The sequence below is a fragment of the Bidens hawaiensis genome, unplaced genomic scaffold (assembly GCF_021521415.1).
Source record: "Bidens hawaiensis isolate Kalapana, Puna unplaced genomic scaffold, B.hawaiensis_p1.1 tig00000142_1, whole genome shotgun sequence".
Classification (NCBI taxonomy): Eukaryota; Viridiplantae; Streptophyta; class Magnoliopsida; order Asterales; family Asteraceae; genus Bidens; species Bidens hawaiensis.
In genome coordinates, this window is record NW_027491019.1 from 2,448,353 (window position 1) to 2,460,791 (window position 12,439).

Consider the following 12,439-nt stretch of genomic DNA (forward strand, 5'->3'; position numbering starts at 1 on the left):
TAGTGAAAAGTTCACTTGATTGAATATGCAAATTCACAGTTGACAAATATTATGGATAGTTTCTTTTTTTTAGGATATTCTATATAAAGATCCATCTTATAAAAGTAACACAACTTAATATATAAATTTAACATGATTACGTACTTATAAAAGTAACACAACTTAATATGTAAATTTAACATGATTACGTATTATGTAATAGAGCTTATTTTCATTATAGAATATCCTTGGCACCTTGCATACCGGAGTACAAACAAAGCTACAGGTCAATTTTGTTAGCAAAGTTTTTATGTGGCATGCTAGGTGGTTAACGGAATGTTATATGAATACAAAAACATGTAGAAGGAATTCATCTATAAAAACATAGATCAATGTTTTCAAGTGTAAACTGTTTACTTTGCTCTCCTGTTCTTAAAACAAAAGTTAGGATTGAATGAGTTGTAGTAACTTTACACCCATCTAAATCATGTAAATTTATTTTTTTGTATTTGATTTTAAATTTTATTTGTACGATGTAAAGATAATGCTATCATATTAATTATTATTATTATTATTATTATTTTACTATATACAATTGAAAGGTTTGGTGCCGCAAGAACCCTATTGGATCACTTGGCGGCACTTAATTGGTGCAAGGATTTTTATTTTTGTTTTACTTTTGTTTCACAATGAACGTAATGAAACCCGACCGAATGACAATGTACTTTTAGTTCAAGTTACGTAACGAACGTGAATGAAACTGACCGAATTTGCGTAGACTCGTCGGAACGCTCGAGTTTGACTGACCGACGCTACCCATTGATGATTGGTCCATCTTAATTTTTATATTTATTATTGGTTTAGTTCGGGTACAATAACACAAATAACTGAAATCGGCTGAATTTAGATTGACTTACAATCTCAACACTTAGGTTTTATCACCATCCGCTAGGGTTTCATCGATGCACCGGGTAATCACTAATCGAAAGATATTAGAAATCTAATATTTAATGCATGAATGATGTATTTAAAATTATATGTGTTTAGTTGATGATATCAGTAAACCTATTATAATTATAATTATAACCTAGTAATATAATAATAAAATTCCAAGAAATCCGTCCAATCTTTGCACACAAGCTTTTGATTGAATGAATTGCCCAAAAGTTCGAATTTGTTAGGACCAAACCAACCCCAACAACCTCCATTCCATTTGATTCGATTCGATTCAATCATCTGTTGACTTTGTTTTCAATTTCACCGAACCAAACCAAACCAAACCAAACCAAACCAAACCAAAAATGATGATGAGAAACCCTAGCTTTCCCCCGGTAAGGAAGAAGAAGCGCAAGTGGAGAACCACCGTCTCATTCCTCATCCGAAAGCGCAACAGAAATCACGGTGATTGTTGTTGTTCTGATGATCGGGAATTTGAAGGTTTAGAGGATGATGATGTTGCAGGTGAACAATTGGGGGAATATCAGGAGGAGAGCTCCAAGGCTGCGCCTTCGGAGCCGCAGAACAAGGATGGAAGAGATGCCCCTCCTGATGATGATTGCTGTCCAATTTGCTTTGATACTTTCACCATTGCTTGTCAAACTAACTGTGCCCACTGGTTTTGTGGTAAATTTTATTAACTTTTTATTGCTTATTACATAACTCACATTTTCTTGTTCGTTTGTAGTTCCCGTTGATAATTTTATAGAAATTATTTTGATCAACATGACATCGTTTTATTTTTTCATGTGCAGCTAGTTGCATTTTACGATTCTGGACTTATAGAACCGTTCTTCAAAGATGCAACTGCCCTATTTGTGTGCGTCCCATTACTAAGTTGACACCAGAAGCATCTTTACTCATTATGCATGAACCAGAAGTTGTTGAGGTTTTAAAAAATGTGCAGAGGTATAACCGCCTTTTTCAAGGTGGTATTAAGGGTCTCATACGGGTATGTTTACATAATCTGTTTTCTTACTAACTATGACAATTAAACCTTTTTGTTCATGTTAGTTCGTTTGTTAAATAAACAAACATAAATGAACTTCCTGTCGGATGCTTCATGAACAGTTCAATGAATGTTCGGTTCATTTAAACGACTGATTTGTACTACAATTTTATTTTATTTTATTTTTATTTCTTTTGTTTCTTTTTGGCAGAAAGTTTTTGAGGTTCCAAATTTATTTAAAAAAATGCTATGTGGTTTGATGGATCCAGATAGATTTAGAGGAAACTATTATGCAATGCGTTCGTTCGCGGTATGATTATGACATTGAAATGGTGTTTATTTTTCTTATTATGTAAAGTATTGTATTGAGATGGGTGTTGTCTTTTGTGATTGCAGTTGTTGATGAGTTGCATATATAACATGGGATCGTTTGACTTTATTCCAATGGGTACGTTTTATCTATATCTACATAAATTCTACTGATAACCTTGGTTTAAAAAGGCGCGCCTCAGGCGCACTCGATGCGTTTTTGAAAACGCCTTATTTTACGTAAGGAGAGAAAATACATGAGGCGCCCTGAGGCGACGCATTAGCGGGTGAGGCGTTTGAGGCAGCGCCTCATGTAATGCAGTCTAAATTAGATTGAAAATGTAACTGTTTGGGCGGATCTGCTTAAACTATTAACGTTGGGGGCTCATCTGTAAAACATTACCCGACCGTATTGTATATATTTATCACTAACCACTCTTTAATTTTCATATTTAAAGTTTATCTTCTCCAAATGTCAAACTTCTAGACGTTTCTAGTTTATCTTCTCCTCAACTATTACTCCCATCTTTTAAATCGGTTCAAACTCACCTAATTATTAGACATATGTTTATGACTCAAGAGGTATTTTTTTTCATTATTACCTTTTACTTTTTACTCAGAATTTAAATATTTTGCAACTTCTAAGTATGTTTTGATAATGTTTAACCTACGAATTAAGTATTCATGTTTAGTTTTACAAATACGTTTTATCTTTACGATTGATTTTCAAGGAGAATATGTCATGTGCAATTAATTTTTAGTATTTTTAAATTGAGCGCCTCACATACGTGAAGCTCTCGCTTTGCGCCTAGCGCTTAGCACTTCGGCTTTTTGAACCAAAACGCCTCGCCTCGCCTAACACTTTTTTAAACCAAGCTGATAACATGTTAACATCAAACCATATGGTTGTTAGAAGCAAAACTGTCCCAACAGTGTTTCTTTATTTCTTGAAGGATACAGTTTTTTTTTTGTAATGATTGCATTTGTATGTTCATTGGTAGATTAGGGTTATAAGTTTTGGCCCTTTTATGTATAAATTTGTAAATTTGGGTTATTAATTTTGGCTCATTTACTTATAAATTGGTAGATTAGGGTTTTCAATTTTGACCCCTGGCTTTACATATAATAAATGGGTATAATTGTTTTTATGAATTCTGATCTTTTCTCTTAGGGGCCGTTTGGTTCGCAGAATGTTTTTAAAAGGAATTGGAATCCTGATTGGAATTGGAATGTAATGGAATCCTATTGAAAATTAGTAACATGTTTGGTTGTTAGATTTATAGACGGAATTGGAATATAAAAAAACTCAAATGACAAAATTGCCCCTTAAATTAAAACCCTAGTTTTCAATGTTTAGAGCATTCACATACCGTTCCCCATCCCTATCTTTATAATTACACTACAAACACTACAATTCTCTTTCCTGTTTAATTAAATAATTCTTTTATCATTACAGTTTTCTCTCTCCTCTACTCACAACCAATCCAACAAATATTAAAAAATAAATAGGGGCAAACAATGTTCCCCAAATGTTTCCTCAAATTTACAAAAAAGCACTACATTTCTCTCTCCACCCTATAATTTACACTCACAATCATTCAAAACCTCACCCTATAATTTACCAATCTCCCTCACATAATTATGGGGGATGGGATGGGATGGGAATGCTCTTACCACTGTCCTTTTTTTTCTCCACATCTCACAAAGCCACCAGCCCAGAATCCGACACCACCAAGTTATCGGCTGAAACGGTGGCAGGTTGAACGGTCTAACTGACATGGTAATTGATCCAAAATCGAAACAAAAAAACTTGGTTCAAGAACACCTTATTGCAATCGTTCATAATTTGGCACCACATCGGTCAATTGTTCATCTGGGTTTGTCGATTTAGTTTGGCGTTCACCTGGTTACCTTTGTCGCCGAACACAACCGTAATAACTTCAATTTTTCCGGCGACTGGGCGCCGGCCACTGGAGTCTCCAGCGATACGCGACATATAAAGTTCGGTTCAAGAACACCTTATTGAAATTGTGCATCGCGACTGATGTCTGTTGAATGATTTGTTCATGTAGATGGTTCATGAGGTTAAATTGAAGATGATTGGATTCTGAATGAACACAGATGATTTATTTTTCATTAATTTAATTGGATTTACTTGGTTCAAGAAATGATTATTTTTAGTTGAATTAGATGATGGATCTTGAATGAGTAAAAGGTTGAGGATGTTGGTATTTTAATAACCCTGCACATTCCATTGGAAAAATTAGAATTCCATCACATATATGAAGGAATGTTAAATTCCTTTAGTTGATGGAATCTGGTGGATATTTTCCAGTTCCAGTTCCAACCAAACACGATTTTGAGTGGAAAGTTTTACAATTCCAATTCCAATTCTTTCACATTATGTGAACCAAACGGGGCCTTATAAATGGATATATTAGGTTTATATATTTTGATCGGTTTACGTATCAATTGTCATATTAGGGATATGAATTTTGACTGTTTACATATACATGGGTGGAGTAGCATCATGAATGTTGACCCGTTTACATATAAATGGGTGGATTAGGGTCATGAATTTAGACTAGTTTACTTATAAATGGGTAGATTTATAAATTTTGACTTTGTTACTTGTAAATTGGTAGATTAGGGTTATGTATTTTGAGTTGGCTACTTATAAATTGGTAGATTAGGGTTATGAATTTTGACCTGTTCACATATAAAAGGGTATATTTGGGTTATCAATTTGACCCGTTTACATATAAATTGGTAGATTAGGGTTATGAAAATTGACTCGTTTACATATAAATGGGTAGACTAGGGTTATGACTTTTGACTCGTTTACATATAAATGGGTAGACCATGTTTATGAATTTTGACCTGTTTATATATAAATGGGTATATTAGGGTTATTAATTTTGACCTGTTTACATATAAATGGGTAGATTAGGATATAGGGCAGTAGGGTTGTGAGACATAAATGGATAAAATAAGTTTATGAATTTTGACCCGTTTTCATTTAAATGGGTAGATTGGGTCTATGAATTTTGACCCCTATACATATAAGTAGGTTTATTAGGTTTATGAAATTTGATCCCTCTACGTATCAATGTGTATATTAAGTTTAAGAAGCTTGACTTTGATATTTTCTTCTTAAGATAATACTCGAGATTCCAAAATAATAAATATCGAATTATTATGTCGAATATGATTGTTTATCGTCTTCTAAAACCGATTGAACATACATAGTAAAACAAATGAATTAGGTAATATTGTTTTCCAAATTGTATAGATAAAAAGATAAACAAATAAGATATGTTAGACAAACCAGAAGGTTTATACTAATAGTCAAGGGGGTTAATTGAAAAGTTGAAATTAATATATGAAGTGTTCCCCCCCCCCCTCAACATTGGTGAGCTGGTAACTAATGCGGGATTGCACCAACGTTGTAACTGAGCAATTTCAAATTGCGATGATTGGGAAAAATTGAATGCGATGATTGTTGTATGATTCTTCATGCATCAAGATTTGAATTATTACGGTTCATCAGAGTAACAAAAAAGCTCTCTGTTTTTTTGTTTGTTTTTATAAATCGTAATGATTGAAATCATGATGCATAAGAATCAAACAACAGTCACGTGCTTCAGTCTTCCTCGATTTTGGCCACTAAAAATGATAGGTTACAGTGTTACACCTTCGTTCATTCCAACCGATTATCAGTTCACCTGAGTTTTAGGGAAGCCGAGAAGGGAAAAACATAGCCGTTCTCTTCATCTTTTATTTAACCCACATCGCGTATTAGCAATGTACAATATAAACCTTCTGGTTTGTTTGAAATATTTCCAAGTTTAATGAAGCAATCAATCCAATATATGTTATTTGCATATATTTTATCTATACATTCTCTTAACAATGATTATTTAGTATGTTTGATTATTCTTCTATATGCGTTCATCCGATTTCACGGGGTGTTAAGTCGTCAAATATTAGACGTAATAATTTGGTACTTTTTAATTTAAGATTTCAATTTTTTGGGTATTAAAATACGTAAAAAAAATTTTGTCCTCGAAATCGAACTACATAATAAGGAAACACTATAGTATATTAGGTTTATGCATTTTGATCCGTTAACATATAAATGGGTGGATTAGTGTTATGTGTCTTGACCCATTTTGATAGGATCCAGAAATCAAAGAAGGGATTATTAGGGTTTTTAGCCTGATTCGAGAGATGCAATATCTCCAAAACAAAATACGTACTTTGATTGATATGAACTTGATAAAACAATTACAATGAAGGACAGGAAATTAGTACTAACACTTTGTTAGAATCTAGGATTAGACTCAAACCAAAGATTCAATTACTGAAATGAAAATCCCAATTCGAGAAGGGAAGGTCTCCAATTACAAGGTAAGAACCCTAATTTTGATAACATAAAACATAGACAAAGTGCAGGAAAACAATAACTTAAACTAAACTGAGGTGGGAACGGTTATGGCATGAAACCACCAATCCTAACATTATGGGTTAACCTCCATCTCTTACAACTTCAAACATTTTCCCTCCAATTAATTTCCCTCCATTCAGCTCCACTTGGGCTTGCTTTGACCCAGCTGGACCCACTGGGTTCGTATCAATGCAACCTGCCCGAAGAATCGACTTGTCCTCAAGTCGAGTGACATAAAACGGAGCCCCCGGTCCAGTGGTGTGCATCTCGAAAGGTTCACTAATGAGGTGACTAAACGTAACTCGCTGCTGAAGATCTGGTGGTAGTCCTTGTAGCTTGTATTCCTTTCCGTTGATGGTGAATTTCAAAAACATCTCTTTCCAATTTGCTTGAACTGTGTTAAGCGTTGCTAACCATTGAACACCTAGTACCACATCAGCACCCCCTAAAGCTAACTGATAGAAATCTTGGGAAATCTTTATTTCCGAAATTTGCAGCAAGACGTTCTTGCAGATCTGATTGCATCGGAGAATATCACCATTCCCGATTTGGACACCGAAAGGAGGAATAAATTGGGTGACGAGTTTAAGATCACTAACCAATTTATCTGAAATGAAGTAGTGTGTGGACCCACTATCAATCAGAATCATTACTTCAGTAGTGCCTAAAATACCCGGAAGTTTCATGGTGGGACGATTGACCAAATATCATTAGAATTCTGCTCGTTTACTTCTGAATCTTCTCCCGTATCAGTTATCTCCAGGAGTTTAAAGGTTCCCGTTTTACAACGGTGCCCGGTGCTATATTTGTCCCCACACCGATAGCATTCCCCCCAAACATACCGGCCCTGTTTTTCCGGGTCGGCGAAACGAACTTCTGCTGGTTTCTGGGTTGCAACAGCGGGGGTTAGAGTGCTAGAAGTCGCTGTGGTCGGTTCTGTCTTGACCGTAAAAGAAGAATAATTTGGAACTTTCCCAGATTTAGTATTATTAACCTTAGACTCAAACTCAAGAGCTAGAGTCATAGCTTTGTAAACAGTTCTTGGTTTATGAATTCGGACATTGGTTTTGAGATCTTCCTTGAGGCCGTTCAGGCATACCGCTAAGAGGCAGTGTTCGGGCCAGTTACTCACGCGCGACGAACGTTTGGCAAAGTCCTGTCGGTATTCCCACACAGTTCCAGTTTGTTTGATGCTACATAAATGCTCGTCCGGGTTCTGGAACTCCGCAGGCCCAAAATTCTTTTGAAGGGATCGAACCAGTTCATCCCAGAGGTCGATAGCTTGATCAGCGGCAAGCCAGGAGTAGAAATCTAGAGCATCACCCTCCAAATGCATGACTGCCACATCTACTTTTTCATCTTCGGGAATATTGTAGTACCGATAGTACTTCTCGGCTTTTAAAATCCACCCTCTCGGGTCCCCATCGCTGAAGGAAGGAAAATCGATCTTGTTATAGGGACGGTAATGACGATGACTGCGCCCCGACGAATCTTCATCATCAAATCTGCTAGGTCCCTCGCCAGATTTCCCCTTCTTGTCACGTGCTTTAAGAGCAGCAACTTCAGTTTGCAGGAATTCCATAGAAGCTGCAATGGATGCCAATTGGACAGCCACAGGGTCAGGGATCGGTTCTGAATTATTTCGGGTTTGAGGTGCCATTGTGTTTCTGAAATTAACTGTGGTTGACGGTTGGATTTGGAGGTGCAAAGATTGATGTGTGTTTCCTGGCAATGGAACCAATGTTAGAATCTAGGATTAGACTCAAACCAACGATTCAATTACTGAAATGAAAATCCCAATTCGAGAAGGGAAGGTCTCCAATTACAAGGTAAGAACCCTAATTTTGATAACATAAAACATAGACAAAAACAAAATGCAGGAAAACAATAACTTAAACTAAACTGAGGTGGGAACGGTTATGGCATGAAACCACCACTCCTAACATTATGGGTTAACCTCCATCTCTTACAACTTCAAACATTTTCCCTCCAATTAATTTCCCTCCATTCAGCTCCACTTGGGCTTGCTTTGACCCAACTGGACCCACTGGGTTCGTATCACACTTCCTACGGTTGCTATAAAACTGATAAAAACTATTAAGAAACTACCCACTACTGCTATTATCTAGGAGATGAGTTTAGGCTGGATAATTTTAGGCGGGATCTTATCATTACATCTGACCATGAAAGACGACTTGCCCTCAAGTCGGCCAAAATGACTTGCTCGTTGGTCTTCGTATTTCCAAAATGGTTCGATGGAGCGATGGTGGAAGGTGGCAGAATTTTGGAGATTTGGTGGCAGCCCTTGCAATTTGTAGTTTTGACCATTGATGGTGAACACCATTGACATCTCATTCCAATTGGCTTGGACCTTGTTTAGTGTGGCTAACCATTTAATACCGAGTGACACGTCGTCCCCTCCTAATGCAAACGGGTAAAACTCTTGGGTTGTGTGAATGTTAGAAAGTTGGAGTTGGATATCCTTGCAAACCTGATTGCAACGTATTACATCACCATTTCCAATTTGTACACCAAAAGGAGTGAAAATGGGTAATGATTTTCATCTCCTGGACCAACTTATCCGAAATGAAATTATGGGTTGAACCGCTATCAACAAGAACTAAAACTTCAGTCATGCCCAAAGTACGCTGCAATTTCATGGTTGAAGTCGGGAACTGACCAAAAAGTGCATGAAGGCTAATCTCAGCAAAGTCATCTAGAGAATTAGTCTGGTTCTCTACATCATCAGTCATCTCAAGCAGCTTGAAGGTGCTATTTTTGCATCGGTGGCCCGGGCTAAACTTATCACCACACCTGTAACATTCACTATGCGTGTAACGTGCTTGCTTCTCGGTGTCAGTTACCCGGGTAAGTTGTTTTTGCTGGTCGGTGGAAGACAAGTTCACAAGAGTATAGGCTTTAACTTCAGAGGTTAAGTGGTTTCCGGTTGATGTTCCGGATGGCTCTTTACTGATCCGGGTTTGGTTGATTTTAGATTCGTATTCTAAGGCGATGCTCATAGCTTTGTAAACCGTACGTGGTTTGTGTATCCGAACATCGGCTTCGAGTTCATCCTTCAGCCGATTCAAAAATACCCCCAAGAGACAATGCTCGGGGCAATTGGAAACTCGAGCGGACCGTTTCGCAAATTCTTGACGATACTCTTGTACCATACCCATTTGTTTGATGCTGCATAAGTGCTCGTCGGGGTTTTGAAATTCAGCCAGGCCAAAATTCTTCTGAAGGGCACGAACCAGATCTTCCCTGAACTCAATTTCTTGATCGGCTGACAACCAAGAGTAATGGTCTAAGGCGTCACCCTCTAGATGCATCGAAGCCACGTCAACTTTCTCATCCTCAGGAATATTGTAGTAGCGGAAATACTTCCGGCCTTAAGGATCCACCCACGCGGATCTCCATTACTGAAATTTGGGAAATCCAATTTGTTATAAGGTCTGTAATGTCGATTGTAGCTTCCTGAAGATTCTTCATCGCCAAATCGGTTAAACCCTTTACCGGTTTTCTCCTTCTTGTCACGTGCCTTGAGAGCAGCAACGTCATTCTGTAGGGACTCCATAGATGATGCGATGGCTGCCAGTTGTGCAACCATGGGGTCAGGGTTTGAGGAAGGGTTTGAGGAAACCGGGTCTGCAATATCTTCAAAACAAAATACGTACTTTGATTGATATGTTAACTTGATAAAACAATTACAATGAAAGACAGGAAATTAATACTAACACTTACTACGGTTACTAGAAAACTGATAAAAACTATTAACAAACTGCCCACTACTGCTATTATCTAGGAGATGAGTTTAGGCTGGATAATTTTAGGCGGGATCTTATCACATTTTCATATAGATGGGTGGATTGGGTCTATGAATCTTGACCAGTTTTGCCTATAGATGGGTTCATCATCATCATCATCATCATCATCGTACTCAGTATATCCCACCAATAGCAATGCTATGGTAGGGTCTGAGGAGGGTAAGATGTAGACAGCCTTACCTCTATCCCATAGGGATAGAGAGGCTGCTTCCGGTGAGACCCCCGGCTCGATAGTAGTTTTGCATCAAGCCTTGGACATAAGGCACATAGCACTCAATCATCGGGACACCGGCTGATCGGTGCATGTGCCCTTGTCTTTCGGCTATCAACGCCACCACATGATGCCTGATTAACCTTCCGCCACTTTTAACGTTATTTTCACGAGATTAGTAAAATAACGTCAAAATTAGTTCAATTTTACTTTTGCCCACCCGAGGGTTCACACATATATACATTATATGCGCGCACCGCAAGCAGGGCGTTGCCTATAGATGGGTTGAATAGGTTTATTACGAGTGTTTGCTCGTAAATGTACATATGGGTACTTGGGTGGTTAACAAATTTTGACGTGTTTACGTTTTTGCAGGGTCATTAGGGGTGAGGCGGTTGTTTGATCTTTGTGCCATAGCATTAGTGGTCATTCTATGTTTGGTTGGGATCTTCCATAGATTGGTGCTCAGACAGCGTGTCCGGCGGTTGGCGGCTAATCAACTATGAACAGCCAGTTTATAACAACGAACCCAGTTAAATGAGGTTATGGTACATTCCTCTTATCCCTTGAATCTACATTGTGTATGTCTGTATGAAAACCAATAGAAGGATAAAACACATGATGGCATCAGATTTATATATGAATGGGATTTGCTGATGTCACTATAGTTGTAAAATGTTGTTATTACATAAACTAGCTTTCAGTATTGTCTATGAACTATATATGCATTTTACATGCAGTTTACTGATTGCAATAGAAGACATTTTTCCTGTTAATAATAAAAATATATAGATTTATTAAATATTTAAATAAAAGGAACAAATTTTGTTGATATTGTGGCATCTGCAGCTTAAAAAAATGAATGGGAATTACACTGAAATTTCATGATTAAATATAGATGCTATATACATGGAAAGGGAGGGGCTCTGATAACCACAATTGACAGTTAATTTACGAGTAAAGTGCCAAAAAGCGTCCTTGAGGTTTGGTCAATTATGCGAATGCTGTCCAAAAAATTTAATTTTTGCAATCAGACTGTTAAGGTTTCTCACTTATTGCCCGTTAGCTTCGTTTAATTTCATCGTTAAGTAAGGGTTATATTTGTCTTTTTTACTTTATTAATTATTTTATTCTTTTTTTAAAAAATTCTTAAAATCCCTTAACTACCTTCTCTCTTTGGGGAAGAAGCAGTCAAAAGGAGATGAACCACCTGCAATCATCCGATTGAATCTGCAAATTATATTAATTTGATGAAATATTATTTGCCCCATTGCTTCATGGCCGAGTATTTCCATGTATACAACACCATTAATCGATTAACAATTCAACATCAAAAAAACACTTCAATTGATTCAGATTTCAAAAGGCAACGATCTAAGCGAGTGACGCCGATGTTGACACAGTTCCTTCGACCCTCGTTACTGATGCCGATGTTGACGCGGTTCCTTCGAGCCTTGTTATTGAGTTGTCGAACAAAGTTCAGGGAGAATCAGAGAGGACACATCGTCAATTGGGAGAGAAGCGTGCAGCGGCGGGGCGAGGCATGGCGCCGGAGGAACTAAGATTTGACATTGGAAAGGAAGGGAAACCCTAGAAGCGGAGGTGGAGGGGGTCATTTTGGAGGAAAAGTAGACGGTTTTTCTGGATGCGGAGGGAGAATTCTGGGAAGGAGATTGAGAATGATAAGGAGAGGAAACCATGGATAGATGGACTGGTGGATA

At 37.5% G+C, this 12,439-nt stretch overlaps 1 protein-coding gene across 1 annotated transcript; it reads left to right on the forward strand.

Moving 5' to 3' along the window:
• Positions 1-1,283: 1,283 nt before the first annotated feature.
• LOC143581825 (uncharacterized) lies at positions 1,284-12,153 on the forward strand. Its single transcript, XM_077064538.1, has 5 exons — positions 1,284-1,602; positions 1,731-1,927; positions 2,136-2,234; positions 2,321-2,372; positions 11,094-12,153. The coding sequence occupies exons 1-5, from the start codon at positions 1,284-1,286 to the stop codon at positions 11,222-11,224; spliced, it is 798 nt and encodes a 265-aa protein (XP_076920653.1). The 3' UTR covers positions 11,225-12,153.
• The last annotated feature ends 286 nt before the right edge of the window (positions 12,154-12,439 follow it).